The 14,432-nt window shown below is 37.2% G+C and overlaps 1 protein-coding gene across 1 annotated transcript in view; it reads right to left on the reverse strand.

The window, feature by feature from the left end:
• Nucleotides 1-14,432, reverse strand: part of cyp7b1 (cytochrome P450 family 7 subfamily B member 1) — a 109,277-nt gene that overhangs the window by 34,132 nt on the left and 60,713 nt on the right. The window contains 1 exon segment of the mRNA NM_001127039.1: nt 5,061-5,197. Within this exon segment, the coding sequence (NP_001120511.1) occupies nt 5,061-5,197 (137 nt within the window).

Genomic DNA, 14,432 nt, shown 5'->3' on the forward strand with positions numbered 1-14,432 from the left:
TCTTTCTACCTCTTTTTACCTCGTCTATGGATATAAAAAAGAGAACACATCACAAAGAACTATGCTAAAATAAACTAAAGTTGTGCTTAATGGTAGTTTGAAAAAATGTTTATTTCCTACAGCTTGTACATCATTGTTTATTACAATCCAAACATTTATTTTTTTTGGCTATTTGATTCTGTTCACATATTTGGTCTCAGCGAGAACACTTGTCTGTAGAGCTCATCTGGCATTACTAATGCTGCCCTAAACTGAACACTATTCCCATGAACATGCAGAAATATGTAGCAAATGTGTCCTGTGCTAAGAACTTCCTGATACATACTAATCTTACAATTTTCAAAGAGGTTTGGGGATCCAGAGAGATTAACCTTTCAGCCATTATTACAAGGCTCTCCAACTTTGAATTTACAATGTAAACATTTTAAGTAAATTTTTATTATTAAGATGAACCATCTGTCCACCATCTGCTAGTTACAAATTCAAAATAGATGCTTCTTTCTGATATGTAGACAGCTATTACAAAAACAAATTCAATGCATTTTATTGTTTGTTGAGCAATATATAGATATATAAGTATACACCAGTTTTAATTTTTTTTATGTATAAAGCAGCGATGAAAACAATCTACACAGGTGTCAGAACCAAATGTTGTAAAAAGTCTTACATGTTCTTTATTTTGCACAGGAGTCACACGTTCAAATCCAAATTGGAATCGGTTCAAAACCAAATATATTCAATTATACACATAATAGCAGAATAAATTTCAAGGTATAAAGGCTTTATTTTCAGAATCAGAGGCTGTAACAGTCAGTAACAGTCAGGATTTATGCAGCCAACATCAATTAAGAAGAGCGTGGAAATGTAATATTAAAATGCCAAGGAAATTTAATCCTGATGGACATGAAGGCTTAAAAGCCCTTCAGTTCATGACCGACTGACATACACAGAGCCCCAGTGTTGCATTTGATAAGTTGTTGCCCTAATTTGTTTGAATGGAATATGTGTATAAATACAATTACACAGAATTACTGTATACATGTAGCTTTTTTTTTAAACAATATCAATGTACTTTACTATATCATGCAAAGCCAAATATTTGATTCAGAGTAGTACTTGAAATACACATACACTGAACATTTATTTTTAAACACTATTTCATATGCTCTCTTGTCTATATTAATGTGCAGTTCAATAGTGTGCTCTTGCTTGACCTTAGATATTCATACATGGGAAGGCATTGTATGCAGACTCACTTGACTAGGGTTGCTACTTTTGCTGCAAATAAAATACTGGACTTTCAATCTCTGCCATCATTCTTCCTCATTATTAACATTGGGATCAGAAATCCTTTTCATTGGCTGGGCCAACAAAATACCAGCCTGGTGGCAATCCCTTGAATATTTTGGCAATTCTTGTCTTAACTGGGTAGTCAGCCTACTGTTTCATGTATTGGTCCATCCCCAATTAACCACAATCAATAGATAGATAAGGGGTCCCCAACTTTTCTTACTTGTGAGCCACAATCAAATGTAAAAAGATCACAAGTATCACAAGTATCATAAAAGATCATGGGGGTGCCAAATAAGGGATGTGGCAGCCTCTATGCATAATCTAATTTCACAGGAGGGTTTGTTTGGTGGTACATAATGTTTTTATGCAACCAAAACTTGCCCCCAAGCCAGGCGTTCAAAAATATACACCTGTTTTGGGGGCACTGAGAGCAACAGCCAAGGGGTTGGGGAGAAACATGTTGCCCCCGAGCCACTGGTTGGGGATCACTGATATAGGATGACAACTCAAACAAATATTAAGTGGATAGAGGGGAAAATAACTGACTCTTTGTGGGACTTCCATGTGATCCAATCCTTGGCTTGAGGGCCAGCTATTGGGATTTCTCTTGATCTGGTCCACCAGTGGTTGGTCAAATTAGCAAAAGTCTGTTCATTTTGGTAACCTTGCCAAATGTACAGGTATGGGATCCCTTATCCGGAAACCTGGTATCCAGAAAGTTCCGCATTACGGAAAGGCCATCTCCCATAGACTCCATTAAAAGCAAATAATTCTAATTTAAATTTTTTTTTTCTTTTTCTCTGTAATAATAAAACAGTACCTTGTAATTGATCCCAACTAAGATATAATTAATCCTTATTGGAGGCAAAACAATCGTTTTGGGTTTATTCAATATTTAAATGATTTGTAGTAGACTTAAGTTATGAAGATCCAAATAACAGAAAGATCCCTTATACAGAAAACCCCAGGTCCCGAGCATTCTGGATAACAGGTCCCATACCTTTATAACAAAAATAACCAGGTCGGCCTGCACTCCTTACACTTCACTCACCAGGTGCATGCCAGATAAAGAATGCCCACAACATTCACAAAACAGCCCAATTATGAAATTACAAAATATACTGGCCAGAAGGTAGCTGTAAAAATTGTGGGTGATATTTGTGTTAAACTTGTTGAGTTAATACTAATAAACCATGAAGCATTACTGGGTAATAGATTCACCAGCATACCATACATTTTGCCTTCATGACTTAAAAAAACCTATGGGCAATTTACTAAACTATGCTTTCGACCTAGTAAATCAAATGTGGAGATTTACTGCCATGGTTATTGATTAATCATTGAATTGACACCTACAATGCAGTAATTGTGTTAGGCCAAAGTATAAATTTGGAGCAAACTCATAGGGGGGCTTTTCCTCTGAGCAAAGCCTAAGGAAACAATATTGTATTTGAAATCATCTCGCTGTCTCCTGAAAATCTGCATGCCTACATATTGGGTAGAGAGTTCTAAATACAAAATACTTGTGTGTTACCTTCCCTGCTGACTTTTTAAGGAGCTGTTCCAAGCAGTTCCATGAGGTTTGATTCAGATATAAAATTATTTTTTTTAATCATAATAGCTGCATTGCTGGCAAGCTTCACTCTAATATGAAAATATTCCTAAACTAATAATAATTGCAGCTAGTGAATGCTTTATAGTTTGAACTGTTCTCTTCTGGTTTGATTTAGAAGTTTAAATGCACCACGGTAATGGGACAGAATAGAAATGTATATAATAACAAACTAGAATAATGGTAATGTTTCTTTAATAACATGGAAAAATGTAAAGGGGAAGAATGCAGTCCAGACAATCTCTGCAAAAACTGCTCTAATTAAATGACCAGCATTCTCCCTTTCTCTCATTATATATACACACAATTATATCCTAATATTTCTCATATCAGAAACAAAACCTATAGACACCCTGCTCAGCGTAGGTCTAGTTGGGCAAACCAATTCCAGACTTGGACCCACAATTGGGGCTTTTACCCTGAAAACTTGACTTTTTGGGTATTCCATGGCTTTCCAACCAAGTGCAGGACAAAGATTCCAGCTCCACACAATTCTGAACTGCTGAAAAATAAACGACATTCTCTCCAAAAAATTTGAATCTCCATAACTTAAGTCTGCTAAAAATAATTTAAATATTGAATAAACCCAATCGGCTTGCTTTGCCTCCAATAAGTATTAAGGGATCCCATACCTGTAATGGAGTTTATGGGAGATGGCCTTTCTGTAATTTGGAGTTTTCTGGATAATGAAGATAACAGATATCCCATACCTGTCACACTTTTATTCAATTGGATTTTTTAATAAATATGGTAACGACTGCATTTTTTAAAATGTAAGTTTGCCTGAAAGCTGAAGTAGAAAAAACACATGAAATGCAAATTTTCATAAAGTTCTGTGGCTTCCATCCTGCTCTACTTAGTTCCAGGCAAAAATAGCAATTGTACTGTATTGTACTTTTGCCTCATTGATTACGAAAACATTTAGTAGGTTAAAAAATGCACGTATCTATGCTATATTAACTTCTGCCCAGGTCCGCGGCTGTGTTGGTCGCTGGCCGTTACACTGAAGCTGATCGGATGTGAAATATTTAGTTTCAAAAACTCATATGTAGTGTGTCATTGCAACAAAGGGGTAGATGCAAGACTCCCTCAAGTCATGTTTAGAGCTGTCTATTTTCTCTTGATCCTTACACGAAATAATCTCAGGGAATACTATCATACAGGGTATCTTTTTTCCAAGCGCTATCACATTTACGTAATCAGTCTCTTATTAGGAAGATTTCAGTGAACTGTTGACAATGATGTACAGTAGTGCATAGCCAGTATGACGTTTAGGGAAAACGATTCTGCTGCACCACCACACAAAACCAATTAAAGAACTATTTTCTCCGACAGGTCAGGAATTTACATTGTTTCCCATAGAAAGATGTGCTTTTTAATTTCTTTATTAAGATGACATCCATGTCCCTAGTGACTTTTCAGAATGACAATCATTTGCTCATCACATTGGAAAGTACAATCAGCAAAATCGCATCACCGGTGCAGGGCAGCGCCCGGAAACGCCAGGCATCGCTCTGTATTTTCCAAGTCAACTACTTTGGAGATTGATAATTAAAACAATAAATACTGATAGAAATTGTTGACAGGACCTGCATTCATGTTCTGGTGGGAGACACATCGGAACACAAAACTCAACAAGAAATTTGAATTTACACAGGAAAAAAAGTAGCTTTTTGGCAAAGATTGCAAATTTATCCTAATCTGTGGTTTCTGAGGTCATAGCAAAACGAAAGCTTTGTCTTTCATAACAAATGATCTGCTAAGTATTATCTTTTGGAGAGAGAGTTAGATATTGTGATGCTTCATGATAAACATTCCAGATGCTCCCTCTGACATGAGAGATTTGCTATAGTCTTTCAATAAAATCCTACCATCTGAGAATTGGTTTTCATCAGACATAATGTTTAGTAAGAAGGCATACAGTAGCATGTCTCTTATGGATTCTCAAAACCATCCATATGTATATACTGTACACATAATAATTCAAAAATAACCCTCTGTCTATACATTTTCTGTTTTTTTGCCCTTGTTAACCTTTTCATCATTTACCACAGGCCTGAAAACAAAAATAATTAAACATGTGCATGCATTATAACTTGAATGCAATTGATGCAGATGTAACATAATTAATTTACATTATTTCATTGGGTCATACCTGCAACATGAACTGTAAATATGTCTCCATATTTCTGCTGTCGGGAGATTAGGAATTCCAAGGCATTTTTATGAAACTCATAAGCCAAACCAATAAATGGAATCCAACCATTTTCCAAAGGCGGTTCTCCTTCTCTCCTGTTTGAAATAAAAGAATATATGTAAAACCATTAAAAACCCATAAACAACTTTATTGCAACTGATGCTAGTATGTAAAGAGGCAAACTGAATGTAAATGCTTGCAGAATTCTACACAAATAGCCATCACAAAAGATTCAATTATATTTATATACAGTACCAAGTAAAAATACCAAACACATATTTTAGTTTTCCAACAAATAAAAAAACAAAAGCAGTGATAAGAAAGATGTGGTTTGTGAGCCAAACCTTATTCCAGTGAATCCCAAACTACAGGGTCTATCTCCCCTTCCCTGGCATCTGCGGCCATTTTTGGCATTCTGACACCCAAGAGGGATAGTGAGGGCATCACTTCCCATTTACTTCAATGGCAGTATGCTTTGCAGAATGTTCATTTTATAAAAGTTTGTTTTTTAGTTAGAAAACAAGCAACATCTGTGTAATGCACAGCTAGCAAGCACACAATGTAAGTACCTCTGCTTGGTTTTTAATAATTGGGGTTGTATTTTGCAACTGACTGTAAGCCGCAAACTATACTGGTTTCTGTGGAGCAAAATGTAAGCAGGGTCGGCCGCCGGGACACTGGGAAAAAACCCGGCCCAGACCCAACCCTTGCTGGCGCTCCCCTGGCCGACGGTTCCTCCCCTGACACGTAAAAATGCGCACTCAGGGGAGGACGTCGGGTGGGGGGCCCTGCGGGGGGGGGTTAGGGAGGCTCAGCAGGGGCACGATGAAAGTACAGGCTCTATGGAGTAAGTAGAGGGCTCTGTTGCATCTTGCCCACCCTCCCTGGACACTCCCTAGCATCTGAATGATGAGAAGATGGGAGGTGAGATACAAGACACCTAATACCTGTACTATCTCTAAGTCACTCCTCATGAATAGCACACCCCTCATGAAAAGCAGCTTAGATTTAAAAACATGGTGGTTTTTGCACTTAGAACATGTTAAACACTTTAACATTTACTAAAGTTCGCTTTTTTTTCACAATGCATATTTTTTTGTGCGAAAATATGTTTTTTTTACAGAAAAATTGTGATTTTTTTTCACCATTTATTATGCAAATCTAAATGCTATCAAGGTCATGTGGAAGTCAATATCAGATGTCCCTATTACAACTGGAAGATCTTTCTTTTTTGCTTCGTGATTTTAGAAGTTTTAGGGGTATCTATGATGCTTTCATTTGCGCGACAATATGAAAAATTTGCATCTGCATCTTTATTCGTTCATACTTTTTCTAAAAGGCTGTTTTAATAAATCCTTTGGCATTTATAGTTTTAGAGAAAGTGTCTCTCAGCAGCATCGAATCTGTTCTGATTTCTGAGTAATGTGGATTTAGCTATGGCCACCATTCAAGACAAACAGTGGAAACTGTAATGCAGTGTTCCAGTTGCAGAAAGCTGGTGGTGCTGAAAACACTAAGAACATATAGTGAGTGATTAGAAGCATTATGAATGCAAGAACACGCAATATTTTACAGCTGTAGAGTTACATATTTTAAAATCACTTTAGAATTTATCAAAGTCATTTACAGGACACAGACTTTATGTATGTATGTATATCTTATCTATATTTATAAAGTGCTACTTATGTACACAGCGCTGTGCAGTAGAATAGATTAATTAAAAATAATCATTAAAATAATAATAAACACAAAGTATAAAAATAAATACAAGGTACAGTTGCGATAAGTTAAGAATCAAAGAGAAAAGACGATCGAGGTCCATGCCCCATAGAGCTTACAATCTAAATGGAACTCTCTTATGAACTTATTAGTTAGCTGTGTGCTGAAAATGAGACCTAATGGTAGATCACAAGGAATCCTGTTATATATACAGTCCGCTGAATCTCTACCTCTACCTCATTTGCATTTTACCATGGAATGGGATTCCGTATCTGGATTTATTACCCAGAAAGCCCCGAATTGTCCCTTATGGGAGGCAAAACAATCCTACTGGGTTTATTTAATGTGTAAATTATTTTTTAGCAGAATTAAGGTATGGAGATTCAAATTCAGGTCCCAAACATTCTGGATAACAAGTTCCATAAAATGAGTTTTGTAGAACCAAATCATTGTTCCTTTCATACTGTATTACAGCATCACTTGAAGTGAAGTGAAGGAGTCCAACCCCCAATTTTTTTTTATTTTTTAAGATCCCTATCTCTATTCTTTGGCATGATGTTCCGCACAAATATAATGAAAGCACAGGTCAGGTACCACTCAGGACTTTATACTTTTGGGCCCCACAACATTTGCAGGATCCGCTGCCTCTATTGACAACAAGGGAAAAGATGAATACTGCACATATTGCATTAATATAATAGGAACCAAAATGTGTTCAAAGAAGGAACTTTACTTTAAAAATGCAGCATCTGGGCTTCTTATTTTAAATAAAGCAAATGAATTGTGACTGGTGCCCTTATAATTTAATATTTGTAAAGATGTTGCTTTTAAATTTTGGAATCTAAAAACTTAAAAGTGTCCCTGGCGCAGATGTTTCACAGCGCTCTGATTGAAAGCAATATCACTGGGCAGGACTATTTTAGACTGGATTCAAATGAATATTCTCATAAACTCTTACGCTACATCCCATCTGTGTATGTGCATTCATTGTATGTGTGCAACAAGCCATATTAAAAATTGGAAGATATTAAGTAGCCAGAATAAAATACAAACTAAAGTGATTGCAAGTTTATGGCTACTTTATGGGATTATGCTGTTACACATTGGTTGCTAATAGGTAAATGTTTACAGACAGGCAAAAAAAAATACAACATTTTTCATTAGTAATAATGAAGATAATGATGATTTTTGCATGGAACGTATAAAAGCTGAGAGTTTCTCTGTGTCAAGGTGCAGACTTGATTCACACAGTGTAATACAATATATCAATCTCTCTGTGAATTACTTATTTTGACTCATTTGGAGTATGATTGGTTTTATATATTTTATAGTACCAAATTCTCAGTAGTTGTTTGTGCCCTGTCTAGGTAAAACAGTGACAGATTTAGACAGGCTTTTTGTCATATTCTAATTTAATGCATCTAATTTCACTCTCTATCCTCTGTCATTTGGTCAAATCCTGTATACTTCACAGTGTTTCCGCAGGGTAAGGATGAAGCAGCTCAGAAATCCAGGGCAAAATTCACTTAATGCTCCACTTAAGTCTCTATAGTCAAAACGGATAGGCACATGACTCCTCATTTACTTTAGATATGTTCAATATAGCTGATTAACGCCATGTCATGGCTTTGTCCAGTGCAAATTTGAAAGAATAATCGCTTAAATCTTTATTTTTTTATAATGTCATGAATTAAAAATAAATAAAAATGCCACCCCTCTGTCTGATTAAAAAAAAAAAAATAGATCACCCAATTGAAAAAAAAAAGCTGTACCTACATCCATACTTAAAAAAAGGATACACTGTCATCTAAAAATGACCTGTAACATAATACTATGAATTGTCATTTCTGTCACACTAGAGATTCAGATTAAATGTATTTCTATTGTTGTTTTAGCTAAGCCTCCTTCTCTAATTTACGCTCGTCCCAGGCAGTAGTGTAGTAAGTGTTTATTATCCATTCAGGTGAAGGGTATTTGCGTATCAGTGATTCTGCTTCTAGGAGTATATATAAAATCCCTGCCATGAAGCAAAGTAGTTGCAGGCCTTCATAAAATGTCCATTCCACTCATGGACTTAAAAACCACTCACCTGGTGTCTCACATGCACTGCACCCTGTGAATTCACCAGCACCTAGACACCCCTCTCTTTATATTACTCTATCTGGCCAGGTAGGGTTGCCACCCAGCCAGTATTTGACCAGCCTAGGACCTGTCTGGTATTACAGATTTACCGGCAAAATATCTGCCAGTACATTTTTAATGAAGGCAACCCAACCCATAATGCCTCCCTGACTCTTTCTGCAGCAGATCACCCATACTGACCTATCTATCCACTCACATACAGACCCATACTGACCTATCTATCCACTCACATACAGACCCATACTGACCTATCTATCCACTCACATACATAAACCCATACTGACCTATCTATACACTCACATACAGACCCATACTGACCTATCTATCCACTCACATACATAAACCCATACTGACCTATCTATACACTCACATACAGACCCATACTGACCTATCTATCCACTCACATACAGACCCACACTGACCTATCTATACACTCCCATGCAGACCCACACTGACCTATCTATCCACTCACATACAGACCCATACTGACCTATCTATACACTTACATACAGACCCATTCTGACCTATCTATACACTCACATACAGACCCATACTGACCTATCTATACACTCACATACAGACCCACACTGACCTATCTATCCACTCACATACAGACCCATACTGACGTATCTATACACTCACATACAGACCCATACTGACCTATCTATACACTCACATACAGACCCATACTGACCGATCTATACACTCACATACAGACCCATACTGACCTATCTATACACTTACATACAGACCCATACTGACCTATCTATACACTCACATACAGACCCATACTGACCTATCTATCCACTCACATACAGACCCACACTGACCTATCTATACACTCCCATGCAGACCCACACTGACCTATCTATCCACTCACATACAGACCCATACTGACCTATCTATACACTTACATACAGACCCATTCTGACCTATCTATACACTCACATACAGACCCATACTGACCTATCTATACACTCACATACAGACCCACACTGACCTATCTATCCACTCACATACAGACCCATACTGACCTATCTATACACTCACATACAGACCCATACTGACCTATCTATACACTCACATACAGACCCATACTGACCGATCTATACACTCACATACAGACCCATACTGACCTATCTATACACTTACATACAGACCCACACTGACCTATCTATACATTCACACACAGACCCACACTGACCTATCTATACACTCACACACATAAACCCATACTGACCTATCTATACACTCACATACATAAACTCATACTGACCTATCTATACACTCACATGCAGACCCATACTGACCTATCTATACACTCACATACAGACCCATGCTGACCTATCTATACACTCAACACTCACATACATAAACCCATACTGACCTATCTATACACTCACATACATAAACTCATACTGACCTATCTATACACTCACATGCAGACCCATACTGGCCTATCTATACACTCACATACAGATGAATTGCAAGTTTGTTTATTATTAGTTATCTAGATATTTTATCCATCTTTTCTTGAGTGATCCTCAGTTATTTCCTAAAGCAAGTAACTGGTTCATTCTGCTTATCTGTGATAATCCCGAGGGTCAATGATCTACATGTATGACTTCTCTGTCTGTTATCTGGACTCAGGAATACAGTGCACAAGATATTTAATGTTTTCTGCTTTGTCTTATTCATCCCATGCAGGAGTAAGGAATACATGCTGTGTTTTTTATTTAATTCTGCTTATTTAATATTATATTATATCTAATATTTTGCATTAATAACACATATAAATCAACATCTCAACAAAGTAAGGAACTGGACATATAACAGAGAGGAAGTAAGTAAATGTAAGGTTGAGTTTTTATGATTTAGATATATGCTAGGACAATTTCAAGGCATTGCACAAAAGAGAATGACCTAAACAACCTACAGATAATATCTTTAGTGGCAGAAAGCAATATCTGTCTTCAATAGCCATGGCTAACAACATGGCAACTAGGAAGCTACCCCAGCTATAAGCAGGCACTCATAAAAACCCAAGATAACAGGTGTGGTATCAAAAATAAAGGTTACTGTTATTCAATGAATTGTCTGATGATGAAATAATGAGGCTGGAGGTCCACATTTAGCCCACAAGCCATTTAGCTCAGATGTGGGCTAAATGACTACACTGGAGGGCATAATAATTTTACTGTAATCTGGAAATGTAGGGTAGTGAATAAGCATCCCATGATTTAGACAGTTGTACAACACTTTGCTAAAGCACATTTTCAAAGCTTTGCACTTCTGGGAGCTGTAACATGTTAGCCGGTCACCACCTGTCAACTGGTATGAGCAACATCCTGGATTATGCTAAATAAAACTGTGATACTTCCGCACTTGTAAAGAATCCTTTGCTTCCCATCCATTGAGGTAGAGTGGTGTAAACTCAAGCTGGACCTTTCCATAGTGGCCCATTGACTGCACTTATGTTCAGCTCATAATGCCTAGAACATGAAAGGAGCAGTACCTCCTTCCTACTGTGTCTCATACCACATGGCACTTTTTCCCTGTGCATTTATATATATTTATTGTATTTATTTATTATAACACTTGTCCTCCCTGTGTGTAATTTTGTATTTTGTAAGATTGTACAGCGCTGCGTACCCTTGTGGCGCTTTATAAATAAAGTTATACATACATACATACTAAACCAAGAGACCTGTGGATGATAAAAGAATGCCCAGGGTTACCCGAATGTTTAGCATGATACCTTTTTGCTTTGCTAGTCAGATCTTTACTACCACTTCAGCCAAAAAGACATTCCCAAAGGCTGGCTTGTTAGGAATTACATTTGCTCATTTTCAGTTAATATTAAAGATTTTTGTTAGACATAATAGTGTATTGAGGAGCATCTAAAAGGGGCCATGGTTGTTTATGAGAAAGGTTTGTTGTATTGCCTAATTTTAAAACTTGTAAAATGAAAGCAACATTTATAACAGATGGACACGCTGTGTTTGAAAAGGCTCAGGCATGACACAGTATATACCTTCACTTTTTCTACCTTTAGAGAGACAGAATTTAGGGTTTTGCTGTGGTTAATATCTCCAGTAGGCATATGCTGCCAGGCAGTAGGAGATGCTACATGAGAAGGTGTGGAGAGCGTGGGTTAGCCTCATTGCCTCACACCTCAGTTGCACACTAAGGGCTCTGGCACACGGGGAGATTAGTCGCCCGCGGCAAAACTCCCTGTTCGCGGGCGACTAATCTTCCCGTGTGCCAGAGCCCTAATAGACATAAATGTCAAGAACTACCTGAAAGCTAAAACAAATAATCCTGGAGAAAAAGACATAATTTTTTCATGTATTTATCTCCACCAGTGCGGTACAGTATGTATCATTGCCTAAGGGTGCAGACAAGCAAAGAGCAAAGTAGTAGTTTTAATAGCCTCTACTTTCTTACCCAGAAGTGCTACAGAAGGTGAATCTATCATCTGTGACACTTTGGTCACATAGGGCTATGACAAACAAGATTAGACGCCTGTGATTAATCTTCTCCACTGCGGACGACTAATGTCCTGCAAATGCCTTCCCATCACCAATAATGTAAACTGCCAGTGGGAAAACATAAGAATTACTTTGACTTTCTGAAGTTGCCCAAAGTTTTCTTGCAAGGCAACTTTTGGCGTCTTTAGAAAGCCTAAGCGACACATATGTTTTCCCCAGGGGCGATTTAAATTATTGCTGGTTGGAAGGCATTTGGAGGAGATTAGTCGCTGGCCGGCTAATCATTGCCCTTAATCCACATATCGTAGATTAGAAGCTTAAGTGAAAAATGTACTCTGATAAATAATTGAATGTGCATTCTGGTTAAAAGAAATAAAACACAATAAAAACACTTTTTCTTTTGTATCAAGTCCCTGTGTGTGCGGCACTCTTTCGATTATATTTTAGCTTTTGACCTGCACCAAGGGCATTTGGACTTGTGTAGGGTGTGCTCCTCCCTGTGTACTATATATATGATTTATGACGATCCCTTGTGGATCGAAACGCGTAGAAATGATGTCCAAATAAAGGACCTTCTCTTTCACTGATTCCTGTGCCGTGTGTGCTCTCTTTGGATTCGATATATATATATATATATATATATATATATATATATAGGAACATAGAAAAGCAGGCACTCACGTTTAGGTAATATAGAATGCCTGGGTGCAGTATAAAAAATATTTATATTGGATAAAGAATATGCCGCACTCACAGGTCTTAAGAGCACGTTTTTTTCATATTTCTTTGTACTTTATCTTTTTATTTCTTGATTATTACAACTTTATGTTCTCACTTGCACTGACACTCCCACTTTATGACGTCACACTCCATTTGGCGCCGTTGTTGGGTTTATTAGAGGGTTTTGTTTGTCACATTTGCATTTTGAGAAAGGCTGCTTGGGCAGCCGAAACGTCAGTCAATTTTTGAATAAAAATATTTTCTTTTTGTTCTTAAGACCTGTGAGTGCGACATATTCTTTATCAATATATATATATATATATATACTTGTTTTATGTAATAGTACAGCACCCTGCAATAGAACAAAACGTGGTGCACGTCCCCAACAGGTTCCGATATCCTTGCATATACAATAAGTTCAAGAATAGACAGCACACACTTTAAAGTGCAAAAGGTATATTAAAAGATCAAATTCATACTGTACACAAAAAATACGACGTTTCGAGCCCGGCCGGGCTCTTCCTCAAGGCATGTGGGCAGTAATTGGAATATATGGAATTACTGCCCACATGCCTTGAGGAAGACCCCGGCCGGGCTTGAAACGTTGCATTTTGTGTACAGTATGAATTTGATCTTTTAATATACCTTTTGCACTTTAAAGTGTGTGCTGTCCATTCTTGAACTTATTGTATATATATATATATATATATAGTCCAAATTGAATCAGCACTCACCGCTCCAAAGGCATTCGCCGGGTGCTAACCAAGGGATAAACAGCAGATTTGTAGAAAGCACTCACAGCATAGGTAGAGTAAAAATTTTCTTTGTGTTTATTTAGATCATCGCATCTACGCGTTTTGATCCTCGTGGGATCGTCATCAGGATGGGGAAGGGAAGTGAGGTGCAACCATAAATACAAAATTCAACCAATCAAAAGCTCCCAACAAATTTGCATACTTAATCACAATGTGTATATGAGTCATATCGATTTAAATACCTTATTTATATACTGTATGTGTCACATGAATTTAAAATCTCAGGTGATAAAAACAATTTCATTAAAAGTGTACACCATATTGCTAATGTGAATTAATATTTCATATCATAATACCACTAGCCTCAATAAACACAGAGGCTAGCTAAACCTGAGTATGATTAAAAGTGAAACAAAGAGATTATCATACCCAAAGAGGAGAAGTGACATGTATTCAAATATCATAAACTCAATGGAGCTAATTTACTAGCAGCATAGCCCACT

This window comes from Xenopus tropicalis, chromosome 6, assembly GCF_000004195.4.
Source record: "Xenopus tropicalis strain Nigerian chromosome 6, UCB_Xtro_10.0, whole genome shotgun sequence".
NCBI lineage: Eukaryota > Metazoa > Chordata > Amphibia > Anura > Pipidae > Xenopus > Xenopus tropicalis.